We start from the raw sequence: 23,204 nt of genomic DNA on the forward strand, positions 1-23,204 counted from the left end.
AATAATAAGCACACATTCACTTAAATACAAATGTACACACACACAGCATCCAGCAGGAAAAATACATCAACAGAAGATATCTTGCATATTAAGCCTACACAATTAAGATGTTACCCATTTCACAACTGAACTTAACCCTTAACCAGTGACGTGCAATTCTTGTTACACTACTAGTGACGTGCAGTCTGAGAGACCGCATTAAATCAAAAATTCATAAAATGTTGCAACGCCATTTTTATTAGTTTGTTGAATTTTTCTTTAAATGCTTAACTATTCTAACACTTATATTAAAAGTTTTATAATCCCAATACGAACCAATTTGTCAGTAAAAATTGTTACTTGAAGCAGGGTCAAAAAACTGACGCCAAAAACATAGAATAAATATTAAAAATAATGTCGTTGGCAACCTCCCGGATGTGTATAAATATTTCCTTTGTCAACTCTTTTATGCTTCAGCAGTCTGAGAAAGATATAGAGATATGAAACGATTTAATTGCATTAAATCAATGGCGGAGATCTCGTTAGACTCCATATGAGAAGGAGAATGTCAAATGTAAGACTCCCGAGAAGGGCAGGATAAATTATTGGGCAAATTCTCCATCTAGCGTAGGAAGAGGCTGAAGAAGCTGGAATGTCTGAAATGCGGGCAGTAGGTAGACTTTTCCCGCCGTACAAAAACACGGAAAACCTCCTTCTAATTTTTCCAATGCAAAAATAAAGTGGAACGTCATTGTTAGGCAAAAATATGAAGCTAACGAGAATTACAGATATTTTGAAATATTAATTTTGAAAATATTCATAATTTTAGAAACGCAGCGGTCTCTTAGACCGCACGTCACCGGTTAAGGGTTAAAGTGGAATTACAGCAGACTCCCGATTATCCGGCTGCGGTTTATCCGCGTTGCGGATTATCCATGCATGAGTTCACGGTCCTTTGAAGTTTTCAGCGATCTTTATAAAAAAAATAAAATCGGACACGAAAGCACTAAGATATTTGTATTTTTGAAATAAAATGCTACACTGGGCTAATTATTTCCATTAGGATTCCTTTCTTAAATTGGAATTATTTTATCTACTTTCTGACAAGGAATGTTTCAAGCTTACTTGGATGTCTGCTATAGCATTGTAGACGACGACCAGTGGCAAGAAAAAACTCTTGATTAATTTCAGAACATTTTTCAATGGTTTATCATTCGTAAATTCAGAGAAATGGTACTCACGATCTATGATTGTATATTTCATGTCGCAAATGCGCAGGCACTCGCCTCCATAGACAATTTGCCTGAAGTCCTGGTTTCCTACTACCGCTACTGCATGAAGGCGTAATTGCGCGTCCGTTGCCTTCACTGGAGTTCTGTGCTCCTCTTTTCCAAGCATTGCGGTGCGGGATCGGGCTCAGTGATTACGGATCCGCATCCCACAGCAGTTGCATCCCAGCAACTTGTGTGAGACGCAACTACTTGGCATGGTGCCTGTCAGTGTAGTTTCCGACGTCGCGCAGTGGTTTCGAAGCATTCGTGCATACCACTTTTCTGAATCCGTGACCTCGCAGCCACGGGTACATGGTTTTCGGAAACCAGGTATTACATGAAGCAGTAGGAATATGAGTACAATCAAGTTATCACCGCGATAAAGTTCGCGGCCGGGAAGAGAAAGCTCTTAACGATTTCAGAGAGCAATCTAAAATAATAGGCAATGTGCTTAAGTATTAATAGATTGTTTGATAAACGTGTATTATGAAAATTACAAGAAATCGAAGTAAACTTTGGACTATCCGTGTTTTCCAATTAATCGTGCCACCCAGGGTTGATAAAAATCATGATTCTTTTTCAAAAAAATCATTTTTGTTGATTTTTTTATTTAAATCGGATTTTATTGATTTAAATGAGATTTTTTTGATTCTCCATTCATCAAAAATTCAGTTATTTGCAATACTAACTATTTGGGCAGCATATTGGAGAATGATCGTTTGCAGAAACAATAAGAGGCAACAACTCTAAACTTAATACAACATTTAGTCAATCAGGGGAGAGAACTATGGAAATGCCAATGGTATCAAATTAAAAATTACACCGGCATAATATAAAATTGCCATTGGAAGTATCAAAAGTGCTATATTATGCGGTTCTAAAGCATATGAAGTTTAGAACAATTCTGTAATTGCAACTTTGTATGGTGCCTACGCTTAGAAGTTATATCAGAAAACAAATTTTTTTCAACGGATACACTAGCATTCTAACCAATGCCATTTTTTTTTATTTTCATGTTACATGCATTCATACAGTATCATTTCTATTTTAAGAGCCACCATTGTGCTGATAACTGTCGATTCATTGTATTAATTAAGGAATAAAAATCAAAATTATACACTTACAGCTTCCTTTTCTTGACTCTTTAAAAATCAAACGTATAGATCACATTATGATTTAAATCACCTTAATTTTTAAAATAAAAATCAAGTGATTTAAATCAAAGTGATTTAAATTAATCAACCCTGGTGCCACCTCTTCCCATAATCAGCCTGGATAATCGGGAGTGTACTGTATATGCAAGTAGAGCCTTTTTGAAGGAAACGGGTGGTAGAGCCAGAAATACAGTGAAATCAAAATTATTCTACTCCCAGATTGCAGCCACCACGAATGATCAATTGAATAAGCAACTTATTAGTGAGCAATTTGGTAGGTAGCATAGCATACACTTAGACTGTTTGGAACTGTACCATGGACCACAACACATGGGAATAAAAATAGATAAATGTATTCCACAGATGTCAATTCAATCTTATTGGGGCTTAATAAAACAATAACATTTGAGCACAAAGGCAAAGTACAGTGCAACCTCGATATAACGACACCCCATGGTGCACTAATAAATACTCGCTATAGCGAATTGTCGCTTTACCGGAGGTAGAGCAAATAATAGCCAATATACCTGTTGTGAACAGATATACAGGAACAGGAGTGGTGCGGCAACAGATAAACATCTATCCGATAAACGTAAGCATAAATCCAGGCGAAAGGCGATGTTTTTTGCATCACTAAATTTCCTTACTCAAATAACGACTAACTATTCAAACAATTTATGAGCGCCGCACTGAATAAAAATCATGCAAAGCATTGTTTCGTCATCATTATATTTATCGAACGGCAGTTTACCACATAAATTTGAGACTGAGCACTCCATTAACTTCATTTCTAACAGATCGCTAGCAATTACAGAGGTTATGGAGTCTTGATGAAAGTCTTCCGGCGGTGAAACCCTCGCTATGGCGAGAGCCAACGCCGAAAGGGTCTCGTAAAAATGATTTTTTTAACACGTTTATTATAGGGTCAATTGACGGTCCATCGACTATCTCTCGTAATAGCGGGGGTGTCGCTATAGCCCGTACTCGCTTTAACGAGGTTCCACTGTAGATGATTGATGTACAGCTGTAAGTAAAAAAAACTCAAATAGTATACTCACCTGTCTTTCAAACCCATCACGCTCAATCTCTAACTCCGATACTCGCTGGCTAGCACATTTCTCTTTCTCTCTCAGATTGCGTAACTCTTCCTCCAGTTTTGAAGTTTTCTTTTTGAAGGAATCCATCTATTTAAAAAAATGAATTACAATTTAACCCTTTCGCTGCTACAAGCGGGAATACCCGCAAAAAACATTATGGTTATTGCCTGCGACATGCGGGGATATTCCACGACTTTCAAAAAACTTTTCCTTTCAACACGACATGCGGGTAAATATCTACGTTTTCGAAAAACCCTCCCTTCGGTCGTAGGTGCTGTCATCTGCTCGAAATTCTAGCGGAACTACGTCCATTCGTGCGGCGACATTCAGCGACGTCAAATGAATGATTCAATTCATTTTTTTCTGGATAATAGGCAAAATAATGGAACCGATGAAAAATCTATTGAAGCAGCAAAAGGGTTAAAATAAAAACGTAAAATTGAGGCTATTTATAAAAATCAATAATGTTAGCCTCATAGTCAGTGGAGAATTTCTGGATTTGCTGATGACTCAACCACAATGAAAAATATTATTATGACTTAAGAAAAGGTCAAAAAAAGATTTTAAGAACGGGTATGAAAGCAGTAGTTTTTTTGTTGCCGAAGATATGATGTAAAAAGAATCTCTGATGGTGTCAATTCTGCTCCCCGAACCCACTCTAGCCAATCCCCTTCACTGAAGATGGCTATGTTATCTAGGCTAGTAATTAGGTGTTCTTTCATTTTACAGTTCACGTACTTGTGGGGTCCAAGAAGCTGAAAGGCTATCCTGAGCCTTTGGTCCTGAGGCCCCACAGGGCCTCCAAGCACTGACCTCACCATTTTTAAAGAGTTATTTTATCCAGAAAGCTGAAATTTCATGAAAAATGTGACCCTGGAAACAGGGCATCCGCCATACATGTGATGACCAAGCGTGAACGTCACACTTTGCCACTGCCTTCTACCATATTCTGCTACACTGCTGTCCCTGCCCTGTGTTTTATGTGTTTTTCACACCATTCATTTTTTATTTCTCCAGCCTGAATGAAATTAGTTCTACCTGGTAGTGTATGAGCGGATGATTGAGTTTCAATGAATCGATTTTTAACATACTTAAATATATTGAAATGCCTCATTGTAAGCATGAATACTTCATAATTTATATGGCATAGGGATGGGCCAAACCTCAATGATAGAAGCATCATAAAACTCATCAATGGTCATGCATATTAAAAATGAATCAATAATAAGTGAGCATAAGATGTACTCATAAATAAATAATGAGGCTTGGTCAACTAAGAGCATGCCACCCATATGGCCAGCCATTGCTGCCAGTCATGATCTCTGCATTCCATGATACCAATGAAAAGGGTTAAAAGAAAGAAGTAATGAATGTGATATGGGTACAATATTTAACACCTTTGTGATCATTCTGATTTATCAATGTGAATGGTGAATAAGTGAATGAAAATGTTTTATTACACTTTAAAAGAATCTACATAAAGGGTGTTGCGCCTCATTAATTAGAATTAAATGGTGACTGGCACAACCTGTAGGTACACAAGGCCTCCTAATTATATGCTTCTCATACACCAACACAAAACCTTGAGAAAAAATATATACGCTGCTTTTCAATTAATATTTACCAACAGAGCTCACTTAAATACGCCAAGAGTTTAACTGGTAGTAAACTATTTGCTAATAGACTAACCTCCATTGCGAACTGTAGTTTTTGCTCGGTGAGATTATTAATCATTTCCTGCATGGCAGTTATTTGCTTTTCTAATTGCTTATCTTTGGTTTCTCCGATTCCTTGCACCTAGGATTTAGAATAGAAAAATAGCTACTGATAAGTATCTCCATAAAATTATGACTACTGGATAAACTTGGCTTTGAGATTAATGATTAAATTAAAGCTTCTTAGAACCCCGCCCTTGCCAGTTTAACCTTACCTGTGGTTTTTTTCCATCATGCTGAGATTTTATTTGGTTAAGCTTTTCTTTTAACGCTTTAACTTCCTCGTTGGCGTCTGCAAAAAATGAAAATATAGTCATTATCAATTTTTTCATGCGAAACGTGGAGGTGGACGTTACCTTAGAATAAAATTGCCAGTTGCCGGAGTGATAAAAGATCTCACTTACCGTCTTTCGCCTCCTTCGCTTTTTGAGCGATGGTGAGAAGATTTCTACACTTCTTAATCAGTTCCTCTTTGCTCATTGCCTCCAAGCCCTGCCTCTTCTTGGGTGCTGCCTCCTGAAACAGAAATACGTCGTTCATCAACGAGGTTATTCCTACGGCACTTCAAGGATGAGATCCTAACGAAAACTTACCTGAGAAGAAGCGGTAGCTTCATTCTCGTCCATTTTTCGTCGATATATATTTTGTTTACTTCGGTTGACAGCTCATTCACATACAATTATACTCACAACCACCATAAACTATTCCGAAACCATAAGACGAATATGCCACTAAGGGCATTAAAAAAAGATGTTCTCAGTTTCCAGGGATATAGCATTCAAGTGCTCCCAAAAATATCGTTAATTCCTTCGAAAAGTTAGATAAACTCTTCTACGAATACAGCCTTTTTTTGCAGACGTTCCACAACACACTGAATCGCGCTGCTCGGTGGTCCTTTGTTTCCTGGGCAACCGGGAAAATCATTGTTAGCTTTATTGTTGACATTTTGTATTTACCACTCATGTGGGTGACACGGAAGAATGCAAGGTGGCATTCCGACATTTTTACATTGAAAAAATCAAAATAGTTTTTTATATGATTATTTACACAATATTGAGGAGATCGACGATAAATAGTGGTTCAAAATGCTGCGGAACGTATCATTCCCAGTACTCCCGGGATTTAATTTTCGAGACAAGGTCGGCTTTATTTCGGACTTTGAAATATTTTGTCGAGCATGACGTGTTGGCTAAACTTTTTTTTATAACGACTGTTTTTGAGTTTCACAGATAAGGGGATCGAGATTTCATAAGTCCCAAATATTTGAGTACAGCAATGATGTTCCAATAATAACAGAAAAGATGAAAACCTTTGTAGGAGGTAACCCTTTACCCGACTGTGAGCCAACTATTTATCCATCGGTTTACACAAGAAGTGCTGTAAACAGATTCCCAGCCTGGGTTGTGTTCGATAAGCAGGTACAACTTCTTTACTGGTAGATATGGTGATAACTACATCAATTCTTAATGTTAAAGTATTGATTCTCCAGAGATCTTGTTTAATAATTTTATATAATTCCTTGATTCTCAAGGTTTTGTGCTTTGAAGCTTATTTTCAATCAACAGTACATGAAATGAAAGATTGTGCTTATCAAATTCGGAAATGCAAAATATTTTTCCATTTGGAGGATGGAACTATTATGGTTGTCGAGCCAAAACAAAGAAACAGTGGGATACCTCAAGGTAAAACTATTAGCATAAATAACTATGCAATGTTACCCTTTCGCACTTATTAAGATGAGCCATCAAATCTAAGATGGATTTGTCATAGCTCTCGTCTCATTTTCTTCCCTTAATCTGTAATGCATCAATTAAATTTCTCACAAATTTCAGAATATGCACTCATATCATAAATGGAACTTTACTGTTCAGCATTCCTGTGTTTACTTCTTGTGTCTCTGACATGGTAGAATGCTAGGTAATATTCTGCTATTGTTAGATTGAAAAAAATCAAAAGTTTTTTATCATCATTATATTTACGGGATAATCGATCTGATTACCTACAATTAGTTCAAAATATTATTATATGAGAGGATAAAGATTTCACATGTCCCAAATATTAGAGAATAGCAATGATGACATAAATATTGTGCTTAAAAAATTGGGAAACCCACGTGTGAAACATTTCAATTGTCACCCTTAAATGTAAAGCAATGATTTTCCCTCACCATTCTACATTAGGTCTGTTTTGCGCATTCTTTCTGTGAAACCTTTTTTCTTCCATCCCTTTTCCTGCATTTATAACAACCTCAGCAAGGGCCTTTGACACACAAGTTCTATAATTTCGCAAAAGTTAAGAAATTTGGGCTTAGAGAAAGATAGGATGGGTATACCCATGGTATTATATATAATCATCCGTACCTTGACTGTGGCCCTCTCCATCTGAAAGTGGCATGCAGAGGTTGGTATATATATATATAAATATATATATACTATAGTGGGATAGTGGCTTGTGTGGTGGCCCAGAAAGCCAAGATAAGTGCTTTGATTCCTAATCTAGTGGAATTTTTTCCAGAGACAATTAATAAGAAAAGACTTACTTTGGAATTAACCCTTTCGAGACGGCAGAGTTTTCGTCTTAGCATGACTGCTGTACTGAGCCCCAAGAGACTCTTCTTTCTCGTGGTACGGAGCATTTTTGGAGGGCATTCGTTAAGAAGGGTCTCGCTGAACCATTTTCGACCCCTCCACGCAGGGATTTCGCATTATCTCGGACTCCGAGAGTAGTTGTGCTCCCTCCTTTCCGGGTTTACGATCATACCTGCGGCATTGGTTCGCGGTCAACTTATGTATTGCTTATATGTATTTAGCAAATGGATAATTGTTGCTTGCACGTAAATTACAGCCTTTGAATTGAATTCCTCATTTTTATCTGAGCATTGTCAAATTTTAAATGAAGTTCTAATGCCATTACTAACGCATTTAACACAGCATTAATTTCCATGTGGATGTTTATACATAACTCGAGATATAAGTTAATATTTGTCGAAGAATTTCGTTTAAAAATTGTAAACGCTGCTCAAAAGACAAATAATTCAATTCTTAGTGTATATTTCTTGAGAAATGAACAAATATTTATTTCGAAAATTGACTGTATAAACAATTAAATGACCGCTGTCCCTTACCGCTGAGAGGGGTTCTAAAAGATGAAGGGTCTGGGTACCTGCTCCCGGATCCCGAGGGTTAATCCTAAAACCCCGAAGCGTTGGGTCCCGAGACAAAGACGTCGTAAACCCACGACCATCCTAAAAGGGGGGGGGGGGAGTTAGAAAACGTATATATACGGCTTTCGATTGCCTGGCCGGGAAAATCTCACACGTATATATACGCCCGTCGTCTCCCGGGTCAGGAAACGTCCACACGTATATATACGTGTACAGTAGGGAAAAGGTTAAGGGCATAGCCAGCAGGGGCACATCCTTGCTGTAGCTGTACAATTACATAATTAAAAGAGCCCAGAAGATGGAAGGGAAGGAAGGGTTACAATGAAAATAAACATTTCTTATTTAGGCATTCTCTCATAAGCTTAAAATTTTAAAAAATATGCAAAAGTTGCCACCAAGTTAGCCTGAGTTGGCAGCCTCATTAAAGTTCGAGCATGGAAGGAGGAGCCTCCTCCTTCTTCCATGGTTTGAGCTCATTCACTCAATCAGACAAATCACTCATTGAGGGGGTGATTGTCCCCAAGGAAGGTACACTACAAAGAACCACCCAAGACTACTTAATGCAAGGAGGAGAGGAGTTGGTGAGAAGCTGTCACCTAGTTGGTAGTAGAAACAAGTACCCATAATACCTCTGCTGAGGAGACCACCTACCTAGGGGTTCCTCTCCTTTAATTACACTTCATCTTTCGATATAATTACATTTTATGACATTTACCAATAACCAATGATGGATTTAACTTTCAGCCTTATGTACACAAATATTTAGCTGACTTAAGGAAATGGATGGTTTTCTGATGCATGCAAACTGAGAACAAACTATCAATATAGGCAACCCACTTGCCCTCATATTCCTCCCAAAGCAAATTTCTCAATACATGCCTTGGGAGCAAGTAATCTAATTATTTATCCGCAAAAAGGTTTTAGCCATCAACTTTTCCTGTCAAAGAGCCCAAGGAATAGGAAGCACATAAAAAATGGAAAAGTACAATGTCTTTTTTTCAGACTCCACACTGTACTGTTTAAAAAATGGTGTGTGAGCCTATTGTTGAGAGGCTCGTGAAATCTCAGGGGCTTCCTTCCAGGGTGACTATCTCAAAATGCACCCCCCCCCCCCCCTCCAATCAACCAAGTCCCTTTTCCAGAATTTTCTGTTAACAGCCTTGCTTGGAAATGCCGTATTTCTCCAAATTATAGTCCCCCCTTTAATTTTGAGGCTTGAGTTTCGGGAAAATTTCAAAAAATGGGTTTGAATATAGCCCCCCTTTACTTTTACCACGGGCATTTTTGGAAAAAATGGGGGACTATATTCAGACCAATACGGTACTTCCTTTGTGATCTAAAGATACATCATCATCATCATCATCACTGGTCAACAACCCTAGGATTGGTTTGATGCAGCTCTCCACTCAGTTCTCCTATCAGCTAATCTTTTCACACCTACGTATTTCTTCTCTTTCACATCTCTCTTTACTTGTTCCATATATTTTGTTCGAGGTCTTCCTTTTCCATTCTTGCCTTCTACTTGTCCTTCGACGATTGTCTTCATCGGGCCATCATGTCTCAAGATGTGGCCTATAAGGTTGTTCCGTCTTCTTATTAAGGTTTTCATGAGGCTTCTCTTCTCTCCTAGATATACATGACTCTCATTCTCCTGCATGATTACCACATTTACTCGTGTAAGTCACACTCTTGTGTATCCCATGCATCCCGGGCTGGCTAATGAGGAAAAAAACTTCTAATGCTTTTTGAGTGCAGTCTAATATTGGAACTCATGATTCTTTGCTAAATCGATGAATTTACGTTTCCATGATTAATAAGGTCAAATAATGTTGGAAATGTAATTCCCGTAAAGGTTTCCTAGTTTCAAAGCCAAACTCTGGAGAAATAAGTGATAAGAATTTGAGGGAAAATGGAACGTGGCTTACGTATCACCGTAATTTCTCAGATGAGCTTTTTGTCTTTTCAGGAACATTAATGCATAGGCAACGAATAAGGATTCCAGCACCAAGAAATGACATATTTTATGACATTATAGACTTTAACATAGGGAAGGAAGTGGAACTATACGGGAGAGTTTTCAAGATTATAAACTGTGATCACTACACACGAGTTTTTTTGAACCGCTTAGGCATATCAGTTCCTGACCCAATACCATGCCCTGAAGACCCATACATGCAAGTACGGGAAAAGGTAAGATAAAAGAAGAGTAAAATCACTCATGCAGCAAAAGTTTCACGAGTTTGTTAAGGGTAACAATATCTAGAGGAGAGAATACTAAGGCACTTTTACCTTACAATGCAAATTTAATGCTTTATTCCAGGAGAAAAATCAGCAACTAGCTAAAAAGCCAGCTTATACTCAACATACACTCTCTAAATTCTTGGCCCATGATCGACAAGTTCTCCGTTTTTGGGGGTATTGGGATGACCGACACTCACCTGATGGACTCCTGCATCGGCTAAGAATACAGTTTTACCTAAGTGATGATACAGTGGACATCAAGGAGGAAACATCAGAGAGCTCAGGACTTGAAATGGGTCCAATCTTTCTAAAGCGTTCTAAGTTACCGAAGGTGAGCTGGCACCAAATGTGTAAGGAACATTCAGTGCATTCTGGTTAATTGGGGTTAATTGAGTGATTGTCCCCAAGGAAGGTACACTACAAAGAACCACCCAAGACTAATGCGAGGAGGAGAGGAGTTGGTGAGAAGCTGTCACCTAGTTGGTAGTAGAAACAAGTACCCATAATACCTCTGCTGAGGAGACCACCTACCCAGGGGTTCCTCTCCTTTAATGACACTTCATTTTTCGATATATGTAATTACATTTTATGACATTTACCAATATCCAATGATGGATTTAACTTTCAGCCTTATGTACACAAATATTCAGCTGACTTAAGGAAATGGATGGTTTTCTGATGCATGCAAACTGAGAACAAACTATCAATATAGGCAACTCACATGCCCTCATACTCCTCCCAAAGCAAATTTCTAGTTACATCCGCCATATCTTTATCATACATTCTTTATAACAAGATTCTTGCTATATGTCGTACACACTAAAACAAGCATACACATGACATAAATACGCAATCTAAATCTAAGGAAGTCTTATTCCTGCATGAAATAGCACTGCAAAAGAAAAGCAGTCAGGTACAAAGAATATGGAAATCAAGGGGCTTCATCCTTCACCTTCTGATATAACAAGCGCTCGATAAAGCAAACTATTCTCGGGGATTGTGAGCACCCTTTAAATTGAGCTTCCATTGTATTTCTCTCAGCCTTGTGCCTAAAGAGAAAAATCCATTACCAAAATCGGAAAAAATTCCATTTTACAAAGAATGTATTGACCATTTGACAATCATTGATTTACAAATTTTTAACTTCTTCTGATTTCTCATCCCACCTTGTCAGAGTGGTTATCATTTATCCTACTGATCTCTTTGCCCTCATCTCATAAATGAAATCAGCCCTGACTTCTAATTTTGACACTGATTTCTCCAAGTCGTTTTTAAATGCAATACAATCATAAAAAATTTTTATTTTTTTCATTGAATTAACCATTTTATCCCACAAAAACACTCATGCTCCACCACGTCTCAATTCCCACTAAGTTCTCATCTTCGACTAAACCTGTGTATCTTCATAGTTGGTTGTCCTCGTCATCATCTTAATATCCAATTTTGGTTCAACAGCAAGGGAGATGTTATTAAATTGGTTTATGGCATAAAAATGTTCATACCTTCACATGCAAAATAGGCAAATAGCACTGATTTTTGGCCTATTTAACGTGTTTGCTTCCCTAGTAACACAGTCTATTGGCCCAGCGTTGTTTTTTGGTAGGCCTCGTTAGGCCTACCAAAAAACAACGTTGGGCCAACAGGCTGTGTTACTAGGGTTATATGTACTATATACTATTTTACAACCAATGTCAATTTTAAAAATACCCTAAGATGCTTTAGATCGGCAAAACTTGTAGTACCAAATGAAGGGGTTAGGGATATGTAGGTGATTAACCTCACTTCAATAAATTAAACGGAAGTAAATCCGACCACGTTTATTTGGATGGTTAGCGATACAGTTCGTCTATGTCTCAAGTCCTTCTCCCTTGCCGTTCCGTGCACGTCTCTCTAGCATCTCAATCTCGCGGCGCCTTGCTGGCGCTATGTCCCACGTACCCAGGCGGCAGCGGTAGGGACCTCAGGGTCCCAGGGCAATGACCTCAGCCAGGTGGCTGACCTAGGTGACGGTGCTCGAAACGAAGGGCTCTGCCACACCAAAGAATATGCAAATGATTTTGAAAATACAAATCCAATCTTGCAAATATAAAATCATTCCATAGAGTGAAGCCTTTGGTATAAGACTTTGATTCGATGTCTAGTAAATGAAGGCCGTTGCAAGAAAATCAATTTCAGGGAGGGGTTCACAAGAATGGGAGTATTGTGGTGTGGGTATGGGAGTATTTTGAGAGGGTTGACTTCAGACTGTACTGCCTCATACTCAAAACTTTTGGGGTTTTGACCCCCTTAGCCCTTCCCCATGGTAGCCTCAGCCTTGATGTAAATATGAATTTCCATGAATGTATTCCAACCAAATATGCTATAACTTTACCAGTCAAGAATGTCCTTTTTGCAGGAATTCACAACAATAGGCCTTCCTGGAGACGACTTTGGGAATCCCTTAATTGTTTTAAATGTATTGGGTGAGTCAATTAGAAAAGGCCACTATATTTACGACTCCATGGCAAGTGGAAGAGACAAAGGAAGTGAACAAGCATACATTACTGATAAAGATTTGGGCATTGGAAAAGTACTTGACGTATATGGTCGCAAAGTTGTCCTCACTTCATGTGACCCTTACACTGAAGAATACTACAGATCAAAATATGGCCTAGGTATGATATAAAGTGATATTGTCTTTGTTTATCAACTCTCTTGCAATGTGGGATTTTTAATTTTGCCAAAAGACTTTCCTCAACCCCTCTTCACAAGTACAGAAATATAATTTCAAGTTCTAACATGCTACTTCAGATAATTACTCAAACTTCATTGCAAATATCCTGCAGATGACTTCACACCAGCTCAAGATCCATCACTGACGGAAGCTGAAGAATGCAAGAAAGAATTTACACCTGCTTCTGAGAGAGAGCTTCCACCATATAATGGATATGGCACTCACGAAGACTCCGCTCAAAACTGCCGCTCATTTATTTTAGTTGCTCCAAAACCAGATTTTGCTAAGTTTTTAGAAAAAGACAGGTGAATGAAGATTTAAGGGACATCTCAATTATGTATTCATTTTATGGAATGAAAATACTTATTCTGCTCCTGGTTCCTTAAGTAGATTTTTCCAATTCTGTATGATTCGTCTGTAACATCATGATTTTATTTTATTCAGGAAAGGCCTCGAGAGTTTTACTCTACGGTTTGAGGCCAGGATGATTTCATCCATGCCATCCAATGCTGACCGCAGATTTTTGATTAATTTCTACCTTTCAGATGACACAATAGCAATTTTTGAGAGGGTTTCAGCAAATTCAGGTACATCAGAATTGCTTTAGCTCAAATGGTATAAAAAAATCAATTTAAAGTAATCTGCACTAGTAGACAGCTTAAATGAATTTTGTGGAATAGTACTGTGTTTTTGTTTCACCATTAAAGTAATCTGCCCAAATATCCATGAACAGTAAATAATATCCACACAAGAAATTGCCAGAAATTTTGAGAGAGTTCTTAAGTGAAAGGTAGTGCCATAGCTGGTACTTGTTGGCTACATCCTAGCCATACTATAGAGTATTTAGCTTATCACCTTTTGATCAACTAGCACTGTCATGATTAATGTAATGCAAAGTTATGTCCATGAAACAAATGCTAATTTTATTACAAATTGATTCCTTCTAATCTATTAAATACAGGATATTTTGGCGGAAAGTTTCTTGCCCGACAGAAAGTTATAAAGCCAGGTGAGACTTTATATTCGAGTAAGCCACCGCAGTGCTATTTAGCAAAAGACTTCTGCATTGGAGGAGTTGTCATCATAAATGATTTCCATTTCCTGATCACAAATGCTGATGAATATGCTCTGTCATACATGGAAAATAATTGCAACCAAGTAAGTCCAACATTTGTGTGTCCAGATTGTCAAATTAAAAAATATATTAAATTAAATTAAACATATAAAATTAATTATAATGTCATTAATGAGAAAATTAATAATAACTTAATCCTTCTTGGTAATACATATTACTGAGTTATTAATCCTTAAACCTTCTTTTTATTAATGAGAGATAAAAAAGTAGAGAAATCACTAATGATTTATTTGATTCTGGATCCAAGAACACGTAGAATTGCTTAAAAATCTACATGCATACGTATTGAAACTTTTTCAACATTACATGAACTGAGTAAATAGTACTTGCCCTTTCTCACTATTATCAACTTCCCTTAACTTATAAGCTTTCTTTCCCTCAGTAACTAGATTTACTTTTCCATCATCTAATATCAGTAAGTGTCTATCTCACTCCTATCATCTGCAGTTATCCACTAAGCTACTTTCACAGCAACAAACCTGTTCAAAGGCATATTGACAAAAAGCAATTCTGTACTTCTCCTTTAAAATGTACATTGAATTTTTTGGCAGTTTCCGCAAAGCAATGTAAGGCTGATAATGGATAAGGTTAGAACTGCTCTACAACCAATATATAAAGATTTTATTGGAAAATACATTTGCATTGATCCAGACCAAACAGGGGTCATATCATACCATGTGTTCTGGTAAGTAGAAGTGAATGGTAATGAAAGCATAAATGGAATGTAACCATCGATTCACCAAGACAAGTAATTTCATTGACTGTAATTGCAGGCAATTGTGCATGCTGCAATATTTTGTAATTCCATTGATTTTTATTGAACAAAATTCACTACACATCATTCAAAGTAAATGTAATGTTTTTGCACAAAAGGTTATTCATCCACCCACCACTAGAATTAGTGATATAATAGAAATATAAAATTAGTGATATAAAAATTACGTGAATTTGAAAGTAAAATGCAATGCTTTACAAACAATGGAAACACAGCAATGTTTCAGAGGGCTTTCATAATTCTCTTAAATAATTCAAAAATTAAAATACTTTTGAGTGGTGCAATTTGTGTTCAATATTCAATGCTTTCTTTGTTGAATTTGGAAGCATAAATTAATTTAAAAAATACATTATTGGCCAGGAATGAAATTTTAAAAATTGCTGCTCCACAAAATAAACTAGGTAAATAACATATGGGTGATTAATAATCAAGTTTAGCCAGAGAAAAATGGGAACAATGAGTAATGTTCACATAAGGTCTCTTGGCCATAACCCTCCCCTCTTTAAACCATTCAGTGCAAATCTCATCAATAGATACAATATGGTCTGTACTACCTTGATATAGGCAACCATGTGAATGAAAGTGGTCCTTCCTTCATGTGAATCAGAACTTTCTCCTCTCTCTGAGTTCAAGAAACTTGCCCAGCTTATAGATTCTGTCAGTTGCTACGTATAACCTTTAGATGATTCCCTAATTCATTGTGTTACAATCTGTTTCACATCTAAAAAATTCATAGCTGCATTAAATAATGATAAAAATAAACTTTACTCGCAAGCAATGAGTTGTGTAAAGAATTGTATGTATGATCCTTCAACCTAATCAAGTAACATTTATGGGTCAGTTTAATATTAAAAAATTATTACCGTGATAAGTTATATATTGTAATGCTCACCTTGACTGGGTGAGGACTGGGGGAGGGGAGGGTTCGTTTGGAGGGGGTATCGGCTGAGTCAGACGGGTCGTGGGTTGAAGGGGAAGTGGGGGAAAGGAAGAGGAATTAAGAAAGGGCAAGTGGGTGTGGGGTGGGCTCCTGTTGCTACTTGTATTTGGCGTGCAAGAAATAATGAAGGCTGGTAATACACTAATTACGAATTCAACAGAACATTTAATGCATAAAAACACAAGGCAAGATAAAATTATTACGGAGGCTTCCGCGGTTAGTTATTTGGTGATGGTTTTCCGGGTTTACACCGCGTTGATACATGTTTTGCGGACGACAGTTTCGGGCGCGTTCCAGCTCCCGTCTTCGGGTCCAAATGATTTGCAGATCTGTGATCCTTATTTATTTACAGCTAGTCAGACGGATGTTGATTTTTAATTCCATTGTTGGAAAAGCCGTTTGAAAGATGAGGATAAAGGATAGCCGTCTTCCCTATTGAAGTTCTTAGGGTGACTCGCTATTTCAATCGGCTATTTCAATTTATTTTATTAGGCTGATAAGGGAGGCGATTGAAATAGCGAGTCACCCTAAGAACTTCAATAGGGAAGACGGCTATCCTTTATCCTCATCTTTCAAACGGTTTTTCCAACAATGGAATTAAAAATCAACATCCGTCTGACTAGCTGTAAATAAATAAGGATCACAGATCTGCAAATCATTTGGACCCGAAGACGGGAGCTGGAACGCGCTCGAAACTGTCGTCCGCAAAACATGTATCAACGCGGTGTAAACCCGGAAAACCATCACCACAAGGCAAGATACTCATAAAACATAAATAACTCAATATTCTTTACTACTTTAAACATGAAACTGGCCAGTGGTATTAACCAAAATGATTGATTCAACAAGATGTGACAATATAATAACAAAAAAAACAGTAAATTTCCTTTGCAATCAGTCTTTGGCAAAAAAGTGAATTCACAAGAAACAAAAACGTGAACTTCGAACACAATTATTGATCAAAAATAACATGTACTGTCCTAAATAGTAAACCACACGCACTCATTCAAAAAGGGGGGAAAGGGGATAGAAATTGTAATGCGGTGAACGAACACAAAATTTGGGGGAGGGTGCCGGCTCTTCGGTTCTTTTATACTTGAAAAAGGGGGGGGGGGGGAAATTCGTATTTCTTCACTATCACGACAATGGGGCTTTAAGTTAAGATTCTTCTTTACTTCGAGGGGGGGAACTTAATTCGGGGATTGTGACTTTAGATTCTTCCTTACTTCAAAGTGGGGAGCGTAATTTGGGATTGTGACTTTACTTATCAGGTTCTCTCCTTCTCTCGTTCACTGCTGTCCTCGGATGGCTCCTTCCTCAGTCTCTGCACCTTCTGCACACCATGGGCTGAGAGAATATTCAGTGGGATGACGTGGGTTGACTATCTTCTCATTGGCAATGGAAATCTACCGTTCCTTCTCCTGTTTCCAAGTTTCGCCAGTCCTCTCCTTTCTGGTCCAAGTTCCAACGTCTCCAGATTCTCTCTCTCAGCAACTTCTTACTAAGGTGCTTCAGCAAATCAACAGAGCCTCTAGCAGCATGACGAGTGCAGGATTGATGTCTCTCTTTCAGCTGATCGCTCTCCAGGTTATATACTTCGAAGAGGGTTGGTATTCTGGGGGTTGGGACAGTGGGGAGGAAATTGGGAAGAGGTCTGTTTCTTGAGGCATGTCAACACTGGGGGGGGATTTGAAGCACGTTCTCACTGTTTGGGGGGAAGGGGTGGAGAACTGGTGGGTTCTTCAGTTGCCTCGCCCTGCACGGTAGGTGGTTGGGAGGTGGGGGTTAGCTCATCAGTACACACACAGAGTCACGCAATCGGAAAAACCTCAAAACTGGGAGCGATCGGCAAATAGTGGGGGGAGAGGAGGGGGGAAACGTACTCCACACACGTCCATTCATACCTCACGACACACATACAGTCAAACACAGTGCACCACAATCAAATATAGCTCTCCTTCCCTCGTGAACGCCAAACTATGTAACCCTAAAATCATGCCAAACAGCATCGGTTACAATGTATATCTAATGACATAGGCACTGAATCACACGTTTTGACTTTGTACAGAAAGGTTAGAATACCAACATTACAGTTGCTGCAAAGCTTCACAGACTTATGGATTGGGGAATTCCTTCCATGCATGAGGAGCTTAGAATCAATTCCTGAATTGAATGTGAGAATAACCATGCGAATACCAAACCATGCAAAAACACTACCATCAGAGTAAAAAAAAAAGAACGGAAGTTAGCATGTGCTCATTGATTTATCAGATAAGGAGATTTAAACTCATTGGATGCTCACTTCGGAATAAGATGATTAAGGAGAAAAAAACTCACGGTTGAATCAACCGCATCTACTCTTGAATGTCAGCTAAATTAAAACGATTGATTCTACACGATTTTATCCCATTAAAAATGCACGGGAAAATCACGCAAAGGGAAAAAAGTAGAGAAAATATGGGAGCATTTATATTGAGAAAAATAGGGCGAATTACAGGAAATCCCAGAAGAACTGGAGAGTTGGTCACCCCATTGTGAATATTATAAGCTATTTATTATTTTGAACTTTGGCCAAGAAGAAATTCAAGACTTTCATGTTAATTTAACAAACACTTTGACATAAAACCTTTGTTCAATTTCTAATCCATTATGTACCAATGTTTTGACTTGCATCATTAGTTATGATTGTGCCAGCTGGGTAAGTACATATTAAATTGTATTCCATCCCTAGTTTTTTTTTTCGATATAATTCAAGGAAATATGTTCTGGACTTTATTTTTCTATCACAAATCTTTACAAATACAGGCGAACAATAAAAGAAGTACTTGGTGAACAAATTACTGATCATGAAATTCTCACCCTGGCTCGAGCTTTTCCTGGAAGGGTTGAATGCCGAGAGAATCTATCATTGGATCACCTTAGGTAAGACCTAAACCTGCCCTGCCAAGGATAAATTATCTACGAATCCTCTGGTACACACTTGAGTACAATATTTGGTTACTCGAAATATCCTCTATCCAGTTGTTTCCTTTTGTCCAAAAGTGCAGTTAAATTCATAAATTTAGAAAATAAGTGGAGAAACTTGGTCGTTAAAAAAATCTTTGCAAATTTTAATGTTCAGCTAATTAAAGGAAAAAAAACACTGAATTTTCCACCCTCTGGAAATGTGGTGATGAAAGCATAAGGAGCAGCGAGGGAGGCCTGAGACCTTTCCTATGAGATGGCCAAGATCTTCAATGTTGTGTTGCTCATACATCGAGAACCAAGCAATGAATCAAAAACAGAAAAATAACAGCCATATGTTATGGCAACTTATATCAGCTATTAAAAACTATTCATGAATGTGTCCAATCAAGAGTATGTACAATAGAGAAAAAAGTATCCACCATTTTCCCACATTTTCTTAAATCGACAACATATTTCATTTGCATAATGCTGGCACTTAAATTCATCAGTAGAGGGCTACAGTGCCAGTGCTCTAGTGGTCTCCATGGCAGATGTATCGCAAGTAGTTGCCATAAGAGAAAAATAAGGCTACATGCCTGCATAGTGTTAATCCATCTTGATTAAAATACAGTAAACCCATGCATGAAATGGGGGTCAAATGGGGGTGCAGAAGCCTTTTCTGCATGACCCCCATGGAAATACCAGCATGCATGCAACAAGCACAAGTTATTATCTAATAATATCAATTAAACTATCTAAATGATACACTTCTTCCAGAAGTATTAACAAGAAACACTGAGGGAAATTCAATAAAATGTGGCACCTAACGAAAACAATATGTATCATGAAGCAATTTTTTTACACCCACAAAGTTTAAAAAAATTATTTTCTTTAAAAATACATGGTTAATTACAGTAAAAAAAATTACACTGCCTGAAAAATAATCAAATTAACGCAGTGCCATATAATTATGTCACTTAGAAGCTGATATCAGCCAGCTGCAGTTTTCATCCAAGATGCAAAAGCCAATATACAAGCCCACCGTACTAAGAGGGAAAATACAGGGATACAACTGAAATCAATACAGGAATATTTAACTAACAAGGAACCTTAGCAAAGTGCTACACAGAATTGTCATTCATACTTTGTAGGTGTATTTTTTTCAGTAGGCAACTGAACTGTTTAATAACACCAAGGCCCTACAAGCAGAGTAATTGCAATTTGAAAATGAATCGTAGGCCTCCTGCACAGCACATTTTAAACACCGAGCCACTATAAAAGCTAGTGCATAGCTAGCTGTGACCAAGGCAACTTTACCATTCCGCCCGGATCAAAATATGCAATGCAGGTTGCCTACCGATAATTTTCAAATCATAGTAACTCGGCTTTAAGGCCACAGGAGATTTCATATGTTTCAATTATCTATTATGGACAATACATTTACAAATGATGAATGAAATTGATGAGTAGTACTTCACAAAGGCTCCCTCAAGTGCAATAAATGAATGTATGAAAGAGGTTCTAACTTTTTCTAGTACCAAACTGAGTCAGCTATGATATCAATAGAAAATAATATTATCTGAATACTCTTTGCAGGCCAATTGTTCACACAGAAATTCGACGTAATATTTACCATGGCTTGGAAAGATTGGGAGAGCATCTGAAATCAAGAGACCGATGCAAGCAAGGTTGGTTGCCTAGAAAAGAAATATGGGCTTGCCTACGAGCTTCAAAACTTCCAGTGCAGCAAGAAATACTGGAAGTTGTGGTGGATAAACTCGATAGACATCCATCAGATGACTGTCTATATTCATACCATCAGCTGATGAAGTTTTTGGATGCAAAAAATTCACCTCCACCAACAGTGGTACCACTATCTCCTGAGGTATAGACTTTCTTAAAATATTAACAGCTTAGAATTATAGGGAAATCTCTTACTTAAGGACAGAATTCAATTCCCCAGCAGAACGATATGCAATTGTATACAGATCACACGTCTAATATACGGAAACAGACACTTTAATGGACTCAATTCTTCTCTTATATGGGCATAATTGCTGGGGATTAGCTGACCCAGCTCTTGAAATGGAAAATTTTTCCTTTAAAAATTGCATTTATGAATAGCTCGGGGAAAGAGGTAGGCAAACATTTTGGAACCAGTACAATATTGGCGTATAGGGAATAAGCAAAAGCGTTTTATGGTATGCACTCTTGGAAATCCTAATCCCAAATGAAAGAGCACCTCATCCTGATACACATAAGACCCTCAAGCCTGTGGTTGCCTATGAGTGGTACACAGCAGTCAACAGATAATACAGCTTGCACATGGCAAAAAAGAACATTGGGTGCTGTTCTTAATGTGTGGTGCAGGAAAGTAAGGGCAAATAATGTCTCCAGACCACTGCACCACGAAAAATTGTTTAAAGTTGCGAACATTGTCTAGAATTCTTATAGCATTATATTTGTGTGGTAAAATAAACCATAAAAATGAGGTTTTCTTTAGGTCACCTCCAACTTACGGACACCTCTGACTGACACATTTTCTATGATCATTTGTGTCCTTAAGTGAGAGGTTTTACTGTATTTGCGAGGAAAATACTTTATAGGCATAATTTCAAGAGGAATAAAATGCACACTATTAAATTTATTCCATTTATCCTCCCAATTATCCATTCATTCAATCTATTTTTGCCTGCTGACACTCTCCTTTCCCCCAGTCACTTTGTTCCTTCAAATTGTGCACATGATGTGATTCCTTTTCAAAGAATAAAAGCTAACCTTGGATATGCTAACTTAGAGAATTACACTGGATTACAGATTTTTTAAACATTTTTCTGATTCCTTAACCTAATTTTTAAGATTTACCATGGAAACAAACCACTCATAAACCAGGTTTTGGTTACTTCAGGCTGATCTCTTGATCTTACCAACACCTAGTCCACCTTGAGTATACAAAATGGGTTTTAAGGCAAAATTTTACTCTCACATAGTTTGTCTGTCTGATTCCATGCATATAAATTATCAAAGCGAATCATATGATTATAGGTTTTGAAATAGTAAATACACACCTAAAATATTTGATAAAATATTGCCATATTCTTAAAAACTAAACAAGTGATTGTCACAACACAGTAGCCAAACTTTATAGAGGGATTCACTTATGCAGGTCATTAAGTTCAGGGTCATTAGTGGGGGGTACACTTGAAACCAGACCTCTTAATTATTTTGGAGGATTTGGAACCCCAACTATCTGATACTTGTAGACAGTCACCAGAAGATTCTGAGAAACAGTAAATCCTTGATAATGATAATGAAACATTAATAACTATTGTTAATTCCTGTATTAAAATAACACAGTTATAATTTATAGAATTAAAATGTGTAATTTCTAAGGGCATTAAATATGTCTACAAAGTGAAGCCTGATACGCTTTTATACATGCTATTGTGAATTAGCATACCTATTGTAAAATTAATCACTAGCCATTTCCCCAATTACAGATTCTATCTGAATCTTAACTACAAACACCATATAAGGATCATTATTATTTCACTTGATAATATTAACAACCATTCCCACTCACCATATAAGTAAAAATTGCTCATAACACTTTTTGCTGCTTGGGATTTTCTAATGTCCCTTGGCAATCCTAAAAATTGCATGGTTACATGCACTCTGTAGCTAAGAAGTAGACTAGACTAGGTTTCCAACAAAAATATGTTATAGCTATATCAAATTAAAATTAAGTCATAATTAATTTTTAATATTCATGATTATTTCAATAGCTTTTCAATTTTTTCAGGACATACGCAAAATTGCACATGGGCGGGGAGCATGCAAGATACGAACAAGAGATGCAGTAAATTATTTAGAACTTATGAAAGGCCTAAACCTGGAAGAAGAGCTCCTCAGGCAGAATAAATAAGCTGTCACAAGTTTCACACTAATATTGTTGCAGAATAAATCAAGTTTTCAGAGAATTAATGCTTCAAAATCTACAGGAACCAACAATCCATAGCACATTTAACCTCCACATGAATCATCTAATGCACATGTTGACACTATCAATAGAATA

At 37.5% G+C, this 23,204-nt stretch overlaps 2 protein-coding genes across 3 annotated transcripts in view; one reads left to right on the forward strand and one right to left on the reverse strand.

Moving 5' to 3' along the window:
• LOC124160650 (centromere-associated protein E-like) overlaps positions 1–6,077 on the reverse strand; it is a 36,716-nt gene extending 30,639 nt beyond the window's left edge. For both annotated transcript variants that reach the window (XM_046536568.1, XM_046536567.1), the window contains exons 1-5: positions 5,810–6,077; positions 5,621–5,732; positions 5,432–5,508; positions 5,191–5,298; positions 3,463–3,588 (exon numbers count right to left, since the gene is read on the reverse strand). In XM_046536568.1, coding sequence (XP_046392524.1) covers positions 3,463–3,588; positions 5,191–5,298; positions 5,432–5,508; positions 5,621–5,732; positions 5,810–5,842 — 456 coding nt within the window. In that variant the 5' untranslated portion in view covers positions 5,843–6,077. The remainder of the gene's footprint in view (positions 1–3,462; positions 3,589–5,190; positions 5,299–5,431; positions 5,509–5,620; positions 5,733–5,809) is intronic.
• A 109-nt stretch (positions 6,078–6,186) lies between these two features.
• LOC124160651 (EF-hand domain-containing family member C2-like) lies at positions 6,187–23,109 on the forward strand. The gene is made up of 13 exons (XM_046536569.1): positions 6,187–6,355; positions 6,446–6,634; positions 6,748–6,898; positions 10,346–10,569; positions 10,700–10,951; positions 13,016–13,274; positions 13,446–13,638; positions 13,778–13,920; positions 14,295–14,491; positions 15,020–15,153; positions 18,989–19,105; positions 20,726–21,014; positions 22,932–23,109. Exons 1-13 carry the CDS (start codon positions 6,302–6,304, stop codon positions 23,052–23,054), a joined length of 2,325 nt encoding a protein of 774 aa, XP_046392525.1. The 5' UTR covers positions 6,187–6,301; the 3' UTR covers positions 23,055–23,109.
• The last annotated feature ends 95 nt before the right edge of the window (positions 23,110–23,204 follow it).

Source organism: Ischnura elegans, chromosome 6 (genome assembly GCF_921293095.1).
Source record: "Ischnura elegans chromosome 6, ioIscEleg1.1, whole genome shotgun sequence".
NCBI lineage: Eukaryota > Metazoa > Arthropoda > Insecta > Odonata > Coenagrionidae > Ischnura > Ischnura elegans.

Bases quoted from the DNA above. Each gene is read 5' to 3' on its own strand.
- LOC124160651 (XM_046536569.1), top strand. From the start codon at position 6,302: ATGCTGCGGAACGTATCATTCCCAGTACTCCCGGGATTTAATTTTCGA. The intron at 14,492-15,019 runs GTAAGTCCAACA...ATTTTTTGGCAG, and splicing joins TGGAAAATAATTGCAACCAA to TTTCCGCAAAGCAATGTAAG. The intron at 21,015-22,931 runs GTATAGACTTTC...CAATTTTTTCAG, and splicing joins TGGTACCACTATCTCCTGAG to GACATACGCAAAATTGCACA.